Source organism: Podarcis erhardii, assembly GCF_964252035.2.
Source record: "Podarcis erhardii genome assembly, chromosome: 5".
NCBI lineage: Eukaryota > Metazoa > Chordata > Lepidosauria > Squamata > Lacertidae > Podarcis > Podarcis erhardii.
In genome coordinates, this window is record NC_138509.1 from 35,500,676 (window position 1) to 35,510,730 (window position 10,055).

Sequence of the window (10,055 nt, forward strand, 5' to 3'; positions counted from 1 at the left end):
TTTTTCTAAAAAGAGAAATATAAGGGTTGACTTAGATTTCAAGGCCTCTTCTTAGCGTATGCACTGATTTTTGTTTCTCACACTTGTTGGCCCCTTTTCATTGTATCTGCCACATTAACAGTTTGTCTTTCTAAAATGTTTTTTTCAGAGCCGAGTTGATGTGTACCAGGCTCACTTTCCAGACTTTACTTCTGTAAAAAATATTGTACACTGGGGTCAGGTAACGTCTTTAAAGCAATGCGTACTTCTTTTAAAAATAATGATCAGCTGAGGTTGTGATTTTTATTCTAAATGTAGAAGCTCCTAGGATGTACTGAGAAAGAAGAGGCAGAGAAGCTGCATTTTGTGAGCAGGACATCACTCATGGTTCTGAAGACACAAACCTCTTGTTACGTCAGTCTCCGGTTGTATTTTTTCAGGATACGAATGCGGCAAACCCGGAAGTATACTTCCGGGTTTTGCCATGTTCGCCTGTGCAGAAGCGTTCTGCGTACCTCGCCCATGCACAGAAAGCACTCTATTGTGCCGCGTGCGTGCACATGCAGAAGCGGCGCTCTAGTTGCAGACTTTTTGTTGTTTTTTAAAAAATAATTTTTATTAATTTTCATCTTAAGAATACATATCATATCACATTTCAACTTTAACAAATTTTCCACTTTTGGACTTCCTTCAGCCTCTCTGATAATCATCCAAATTAAATTTTTTAAATTACACATTTCTTAAATTCACTATTGCCTTTTAGTATACCCTTTAATACCTGTTTTTCTTTTTTGCAACATTTCTTCAGCTTTTACAGAGCTTCTTTAAATACCACCAACGTTATTTCTCTATCACTTATACCTTCCCAATACTCCACCAAGTTTCCCCAGTCCTCGATAAACTTTTGGTCTCGTAGATATCTGATCTTCCCTGTCAGTTTGTCAAGTTCTGCATAGTCCATCAGCTTCATTCTCCACTCCTCTAGTGTTGGTACTTGTTCTTGTTTCCAGTTCTGGGCCAGTAATATTCTCGCCGCTGTTACTGCATATTGGAAAAGTTTACAATCCTTTCTATTTACTTCATTTCCTATGATTCCTAAAAGAAAAGCCTCTGGTTTCTTAACAAATGTATATTTCAACATTTTCTTCAATTCATTATAAATCAATTCCCAAAAGCTCTTCACTTTTTTACATTCCCACCACATGTGATAGAAAGTGCTATCTTTTTCTTTACATTTCCAACATTTCTTACATGTTTTATACATTTTTGCAAGTTTCACCAGTGTAATATACCATCTATACATCATTTTCATAATATTTTCTTTTAACGCTGTACATGCAGTAAATTTCATATTTTCATTCCATAATTTAATCCAGTCATCCATTTGTATGTTATATCCAAAATCCCTGGCCCATTTTATCATAACCAATTTAACTTCCTCATCTTTTGTATGCCATTCCAGCAAAATTTTATACATTTTAGATAATATTTTGTATTCATTATTTATTATTTCTATTTGAAATTTTGACTCTTTCTCAGCATATCCATATTCTTTAAAATCCTTCTTAAACATTTCATTTGTTTGTAAATAATGCAACCAATCATACACATGCTCTTTTACCTCTTCATAGGGTTTCATTTTCCATCTCCCCCCTTCCTTAACAATTAAATCTCCATATGTAATCCAATTTTTCCTCATATTAGTTTTTTTAACACTCATGACCTCTAATGGGGACAACTAGTGTGGGGTTTTCGGCTTGAGTAGGTTTTTATACCTATCCCAGATTTCTTTCAGAGATCTTCGGAAGATGTGGTTCTCAAAACCTCTATGGCCTTTCTTCTTTCCAGACCATAAATATGCGTGCCACCCAAATCTGTTATCAAATCCTTCTAAGTCTAACAACTCCGTATTTTCTAATTTTATCCATTCCTTCAACCAGCAGAGACACGTCGCTTCGTAATATAATTTCAAGTCTGGCAGGGCGAAGCCTCCTCTTTCTTTAGCATCTGTTAATAACTTAAATTGAATTCTTGGCTTCTTACCCTGCCAGATATACCTTGAAATTGTTCTTTGCCATTCCTTAAAAATTGCCATCCCTCTGATTATTGGAATTGTCTGAAACAGAAACAGTAATTTTGGCAGAACGCTCATCTTTGTCGTTGAAATCCTCCCCCACATCGATAGTTTCATTTGTCCCCACACCTCCAGATCTTTCTTTATTCCATTCCACACTGGTATATAATTATTCTGATATAAATCAATACTCTTAGGGGTTAACCAGATACCAAGATATTTCACCTTTTTCACCACTTCTATTCCTATTTGCTGTTGCATTATTTCTATCATTTCTTGATCCATATTCTTAGCAATTATTTTGGTATTTCTCTTATTCAATTTAAAACCTGCCACTTGACCAAATCTTTCCACCTCTATAAGGATATTTTTGGTGCTCTCCAAAGGTTCTTTCACCGTTAAAACCAGATCATCGGCAAAGGCTTTTACCTTATATTCATTCCGGCCTACTTCTACCCCTTTTATTTCCTCATTTTCTCTTATAGAGTTTAGAAAGACTTCCAGGACCATGATGAATAACAATGGCGAAAGTGGACACCCTTGTTGTGTACCTTTGGTTATCCCTATTTCTTCCGTAGTCACATTGTTTACAATTAACTTAGCTCTTTGTTCAGTATATATTGCCTTTATTCCATTAAGGAATTCCTTCCCCACCTCCATAAGTTCCAAATTTTTTAACATAAAATCCCATGATATATTATCAAAGGCCTTTTCCGCATCCACAAATATTAACATTGCTTGTTTCTCATTCCTGGCAGTCAGATATTCCAAGATATTAATTATATTCCTTACATTGTCCTTCATCTGTCTGCCAGGTAGGAAACCCGCTTGATCTTTATGGAGTTGCGGACTTTTTGGGCTGCGAACGGCACCCCAGAATGGATCAAGTCCATAACTAGAGGTACCACTGTATTTAAGGCAAACTATTATTCTACAATTCAGGTCACATTGAAACACCTGAAAGCTTTCAACTGCTCTTCAGCTTTGCCCTGACAATTATTGTCTTCTGTACTTTAGAGCTGACATCATTCTCAGAGCTTGAAAAACTGCACCAGGCAAGCTTAATGCAACTTTTGGTATAATCAGGGGAAAAAAATCAGTTCCAGCCATTAGAACTGGTCCGTTTAATTCAATTGTCACCCATCTTTAAAAACGCCACCTTCTTGGAGACATGTGCAAATTAGCTTGCTGACTGCTTACGTAGCCTACCTAATGTTTTATAAATATGATGTCTGCTTAATTTTATTCCTTATAGGCAGCAAAAACAGGGGAACTGAAATATTTTGACTATGGCTGCAAGAACAAAGAAAAATACCATCAGGTAAGGATGTGCTTTGTTGTTGTTACATTAGTGTTGGTAAATGCATGGCACAAGTTCTTTTTCCATCCCTGTACAATGGCATTGGAAGTTTCTGGCTGTACAGGCTGGACTTCTTGAGTGGAAAAAGGTGAATTGGAGATGCCTGGGATGATGGAGAAAACAACACCTAGTGTACTGAGAAGCAGCTCTATAATATAGCTAGATGTTATCCTGGAGTGTTTGCTTTGTATATTTTGAATAATTGCCATATATATAATTGGCAGACAGAGAATCAGGAGTTCCTCCTTTTTTGGTTGATATTTAAGTTCCCTATTTTGGATTAATGAAGATATACACACAGGAAGGTGATAGATGGGATATGAAGGACCCTGCCCGAGAGGCAGGATAGGATCTTCCAGGGTGGCAGGCTAGGGGAAGAAGGAGAAGCTTCCAAGTGAGTGGAATAAGGGGTATGATGCAATAGTAATAGACGGCTTTGTATTCACTTTCACTTTTCTTTTTATTTCCTTCCTTCTCTTATTCTTCTTTTTATCTTTTCTTTTCAGATTAGCTTGGCTTTTATTATATTTCATGTGGAGAACTTTCAGTATGGGCGGGGTATAAATAATAATTAATAATTATTAAAAAAGAAAGCATAATATACAGGCAACTCCCCATTTATGTGTGCTCAAGGTATGTATGCACACATGTGCATTGCCATGAACCCGGAAATGGCATGGAAAGGGGCAAAAATGGCCCTGAGAGAGCATGAAAATCACACGAAACCAGAGTTTAGTAATCCCAGGAGCCCTCGCACCAATCTTTGAAGCCTGTAGGGAGTTGGCGTTTGAGCAAGGAGGTTTGGAGGGAGCGAATGTGGTGTTTGCAGGCTTTTGCAGTGCCGCAGAATGTAACCCCCACGGAAATGTGGAATTGACTGTATGGCATTCTTGCTACATACATGTCAGAATCCCTTACTCTTAATTCATCAGATTGTCAACACTGTAGCAAAACTATTGCAAAAGATGAGGTAAATGTATAGGTTTTTCCCCTTGTCAAACTGTCTTAGCTTCATTTCATATTCTCTACAACTTTCCCCTGAGGAAAAACATTTAAATTTAAATTTCTTTGGTAATTTTGAATGTTGTTCATTTTAGATTTCACCAAACAAGGGGATTTGCCCAAAGTGCATTGCCCCTCCCCTATAGTTGTGGTGCTTTTCTGTATTTGAATATATAAGCTGCTGCATGTTTCCAAATTCTTTGAAACTTACGGTATTTTTCTCATTCTTCCTTTTATTCAAGTTTACAGTACTTGAAACATGTTCATTTATTTATTTGCTTTTGTCATTTATATACTGAGTGTCCCGTGGGCAGTTCACTAATTAAAATCTGACAATGTTCCCTTCCAGAAAACTCCGCCATTTTATAAAATAGAAGCTATGACTGTGCCAACTGCCGTGTGGATTGGGGGGCAAGACTGGTTGTCTCGCCCAAAGGACAATGCAAAATTAATACCTCGAATTTCTAATCTCATTCACTACAAGTGCTTTCCTGACTGGAGCCACTTTAATTTCCTCTTTGGACTTGATGCACCTCAACGCCTTTATTCAGAAGTGCTTGATATGATGAAGAGAAACCCAATAGAAACTTGGGATTTTTAGGGAGGGGGGAAGACAGTTTTTTATTCCACCGGTTTTCAAAGAGTAATTCAAGTCATGTGTTGTTGTACTCCTATTGATTTTTATACAAAAATAGAACAAAGCACCTGGGTGGGAGAGTGTTCAAGTCTTAACTGACTGATGGTCCAATACACTTTATATTACAGGCACAATTTTCATTTTTAAGTTCAATCTGAACTGCAAAGTTCCCCAAAATGATGACACGTTGCACAACTTTTTTTTTATTTTTACATTTCCCACAACATCTTAAAAAATTCTTCTGAACTCAATCTATAGTGGATAGTAATAGATCAGCTGAAGTCTGGGGGGAAGGGGAAGGGAGGAAAGGATAGGCTTCTGAAAGGACGCCTATATTCTCTCCAATTTGGGTGCCAAATTTCCTTCCCCACTCACCCCAAAGGATTCTTATGCCAAAGCTAGTTATTAACTATCTCTTTCGTTTCTGTTATTCTTTATAATTATAAAAGACTGAATACATTACTGATACCTTCATATTGGATATTTTATTTTTATTTTTTTAAATGCAGCTGTGTTGAACCAAAAGTGAGACCGTTCTGGAAGACTGGTAAATGCCATCTTGGTAGTTAAGATGACTCCGAGACTAATTGTTATTTGATACCAGAATGAGCTCATAGGCCTATCTGCTTTGAAGGCTTAGTTTTGGTTCAGCTAGTTGGGAGAGTTCTCCTGCTGGCTGCCTGTCTGTCAGTCATTCCCTTATCTGAGATGGATGAGAGTTGAAAGGGAGCCTCTAAGCCATGGGTGAGTTAATTAGGCTATTGATTCCAGCTTATGTACCTTGCCTTGTGTATAAATAATGCTTAACATATTAGCAATGTTAGCACTTCATGGACAAGTCGTGAGGGCCTCTCACTGCTTCTGTTCGCTCTGTGTCTGTAAAGGTGGCGAGGCTCTGCAGGCTGTGTTACGAGTTTATGCTTCCGTCTTACAATAAAGCATTAGAATTGATCACTCTGATGTTTTTGTCATCCTTCTTTGGTTATCCCTGCACCAAACCACTCTCAAGGGCCATCCTTGGGCCCTGCAGTTCAGAGCAGGATGTAGTGTTGAATTGGCTGTTAACTACCTATTAAATAATAATAATTGAAGTAAAATTATTTACAGAAATTTGACACGTTCAGATCCAATACAGGCCATGTTTAATACTTTGCCAGTATACTTTCCCATCCACAGAATAGCAGCAGTCTAGAAGCCTCCTCATTGGAGCATGTGCTTCTTTTTGTTCTTTTATTGTTTTGTTAGTAGGTAATAAGGAGAGCAGGCTTGCAGGAAAACTAAGCAGGAGGGACTGGTTTTGCTAGCAAGAATATGTGTTCTTCCTGCACCTGCCTGTGAATCTTGCATGGTTCATTCATGCCTTCAAGCCTGCCTGCTGGTTTAAAAGGTTTATTGCTAGTTCATGTATGTGGTATTCTTTGATTGCTGCCTGAGTGAATAAAGCTGGTTCCTGAGTCTAGGGCTGTGGTTCCCAATGTGAGGCACATGCCCCACAGGGGGGCTATTTGATCTTTAAGGGGGCCAATTTGAGAATGAGTTAAACCAAGTTAATGGCCTTTTACGCTTCCTCCACCTGAATAGGAGTTTACTTTTTGAAAAATAAGAATTATATGTTTTTGGGGGGGGTGGGCACCAGGATTTTAGAGAGGCTTAGGCGAGGCCCCCAAAAAGGTTGTGAAACACTGTTCTAGGGCCTGGCTTTGCTATAAGAGAGGGGCCAACACCAAGAGGGATCTGCATTGTGGGTTGGTACATGGGGTACAGGGCAGGGGTGACCCTTCTGTCTATCAGGAAATGGAATTGTAGGCCAGGCACTGTAAGAGACAGGCCTGTGACCCTTAGCCAGGGTGAGACCTTGCGGGATGGGGAGTTGGGTTTGGTGGAGGTCCCCATCAATGGGAAATTGTGGGGAGGATGTTGTTGCTGTGGAATTACTACCTTCTGCCCGATAGTGTGAGAAAATCATCATCATAAGATGTGCCTGCTACTAGGTCCTAGATTATTATCTGTGGCCCTCAACCCTCAACTGTACATTAGAACTTTGATGGCAAGATGTTATCGGTATACTGATGATGCTCAGCTCTGTTTCTCCACAAAAAGTGGATCTGAAGATGCAAACAAGGTTCCGGACTAGTGCCTCGATGCAATGGTGGGATGGATGAGTGAAAGGTAAGCTGAACTTCAATTATGAGAGGACATCTGGGGATCTGGGGAACATCAGGGTTATCCAGTGTGTGGGGGGAGTGGGCTGGCTCTGCAGAACATATGTTCAAGCAGAGAGATCCCACCTCCGTTCCAGGGGAGAGCAATGACAACCTGTAGGCATACGGCCAAAGCCTCCCCTCAAACAACCCCTTTAATGGGGAACCCTGGTATCGCCACTGCAAAGAGGAGGAGGGCGTGGGTCATGCAGGGGAATTCTTTTCCGGCCCTTCAACAGTGACCTTAACGTAGCAACACCCGAATACCTGTGGAGAAAAGGTTAACCTGCAAAAGAAGTCTTAACTGAGGGTGGGTAGGGTGGGAGAAGCTCTGGATCCAACTGACGAGTCTCAGGTAAGATCCTCCCTCTATTGTGTGGGCAGGTAGTCCCTCCCCCTACCTGGCCTGGTCACCTATTAACGCTTCCCCAGGTGGGGTTGGGCAAGTGACTGAGGTAGGCGGAGACCTCCAAGTATACCACCTGGAGGGGGGGCCACCAGGTGGTGCATTGGAAGATGGCCGACAATAACATCTCTCCGACCCATACGAGGTAATTAAGAGGCTGCTATGGGAAGTATGCAGTCTTCCTGCCCCCCTCAAGGAGATGGGGGGGACTGCCTTGCCAGCGGTGTGCATAATGCACCCCCGGATTCGAAAGAAGGGGTTGCCGGTCACTTGGCACAAGCCCTCAATGAGGTCGGCTCTTCCTGACGCCGTTTCCAATTAGCGCGTGCTGGTTCGCTTTAGCTCAAAAATATAATTAGAAACATATAATTGGAAAGAAGCTAAAGCACATACATCAAGCAAAGTTTGGGAGATAAGACTGCTGATTAATGGATCTCTGTGACCGGAGCGACGGATGGGACAAATAAATCAAGTGATGAACCACCATTAAGAGACTGGTATGTTTGGAGTGAAAAAGAAGGGGGGTGGAGGAATTTTTTTTTCCTTTCTTTGCCTTATGTGAATATTAATAACCCTCCACCCCAGAAAGAAGATCGTTGCGTTTTATTAATCACAAGCAGGAATTCAAGAACTGTGTGGAGTGGATTATAGTTAAAGAGATGATTGGTAAACAACGGAGAACGGAGGAAAATTTTATGATGCAGCTTTAAATGGCGTCTCGCTAAGACAGGCTTGTCTAAGAAAGATGGGGGGGAGGAGGATCAGGACCATCGGAATGTGAATGATGATTGGAATGTGATCTTAACCTGACAGAGCCCTCCTGATATACTTGGCAAGCCTGAGAAAATTAAAGGACAGACTGAAGATAATATTTTTATGGAAGAGTGGAATGATGGCTGTCCCTAAGTGATATGATCTTTGGAGAGTGTAAAACCCACACAGAGGATGTCTGTTTTTAATCCGCTTGTAAAGATTATCAGAGATCGCAAAGAAAGGAATATATAATAACAACAAGAAGATGAAGAAAGTCATAAAGAGACTATCTGGATTGAACTGGATAGAACTGTTTAATTAAAGCAGCAATATACGTGATGCTTGGACCCCCGTTCGGAGCTTGATGTATGGGTACCCCCAACAAAATTTAAAAATCTGGCTGTATAATTTGGAACTAATGTGATTTGGAAATAATGTAATGTGAATGGCCTGTTAATAAAAATTATTTTTTTAAAAAAAGTATACCACCTGGAGGAAGGCGAAGCCAAGCCTGTGCTAATGGTGCCGCATAGGGCCCAGGGGCTGGGCGCGACCACGCAAAGGGCACCCCCCATTTAATGTGGGGAGCGGTCATTGCCTGCAGACAGTCTCTGCAGCAGAGTGTAAATCAGCAATCCTTGAAGCTATCTGAGACCCAGGAAGAGGATTTTATGATGCTCTTTCCTCACTGAAGGTGAGGTTGCCATGGTAACATAGACAGCTGAAATAGCTATAATAAATGCTGGGTCCCTAAATAGTTTCCTTGGTTCTGTGGTGTTGCAGAAGTGAATTCTTACCACATAGACAACTTTCTCTACTATATGTTTTTAGCTTAGAGTAGAATGATTTTTTTTAAATTCTTTATTTCCAGTTTTTAATGTCTTTTATTGCTCATTTTAATTTTAGTTTCGTGGTTTTTTTGGGTAAATTATTACTATTATTCATTAGATTTATATACCACCCCTTCATCACAAGATCTCAGGGCGGTTCACTCACACATTCTATATACAGTGGTGCCTCGGGTTACAGACACTTCAGGTTACAGACGCTTTAGGTTACAGACTCTGCTAACCCGGAAGTAGTACCTCGGGTTAAGAACTTTGCTTCAGGATGAGAACAGAAATCATGCGGTGGTGGGATGGCGGTAGCGGCCCCATTAGCTCCCCCTGAAGTGGTGCTTCAGGTTAAGAACGGACCTCCAGAACGAATTAAGTTCTTAACCCGAGGTACCACTGTACAATAAAGCAATAGAAATTTTGTTTAAATAAATAAATAGATACATAAAATGCAGTGCACCCTGTCTACTGTATAGAAACAACCCTTTTGAATTAAAGGATTTAGCCAACAAAGTTGTCCTGTTCACACAAAGACTTCTGCTTGTGCAATGGAGTTTCCTCTTCCTTTAGTTCCTCCCACCCACCATGCTCCCCCAAATCTGTACTTGATCTCCACCCAACTTTCCAGAGCAAATTTCAGGGGGGCCTAGGGATGCAAGGGAAGGGGGAAAAGAAACGCCTCCTCAAAGGCAGAATTCCTTGCAAAGATGAGGTGACTTGGTTGGATACGTTAGTGAAATGGAAGAATAATTTAGATATCCTATCATAGCAGGTTGTGAAAGCCATGGCACTGGAATGATGAAACAA

At 40.4% G+C, this 10,055-nt stretch overlaps 1 protein-coding gene across 1 annotated transcript in view; it reads left to right on the forward strand.

Annotated features, from left to right (window-relative positions):
- LOC309342760 (uncharacterized protein) overlaps nt 1-5,031 on the forward strand; it is a 30,457-nt gene extending 25,426 nt beyond the window's left edge. Inside the window, exons 19-21 of the mRNA XM_081863587.1 lie at nt 149-220; nt 3,309-3,374; nt 4,765-5,031. Of these exons, the coding sequence (XP_081719713.1) occupies nt 149-220; nt 3,309-3,374; nt 4,765-5,016 (390 nt within the window). The 3' untranslated portion in view covers nt 5,017-5,031. The remainder of the gene's footprint in view (nt 1-148; nt 221-3,308; nt 3,375-4,764) is intronic.
- Nucleotides 5,032-10,055: the final 5,024 nt, after the last annotated feature.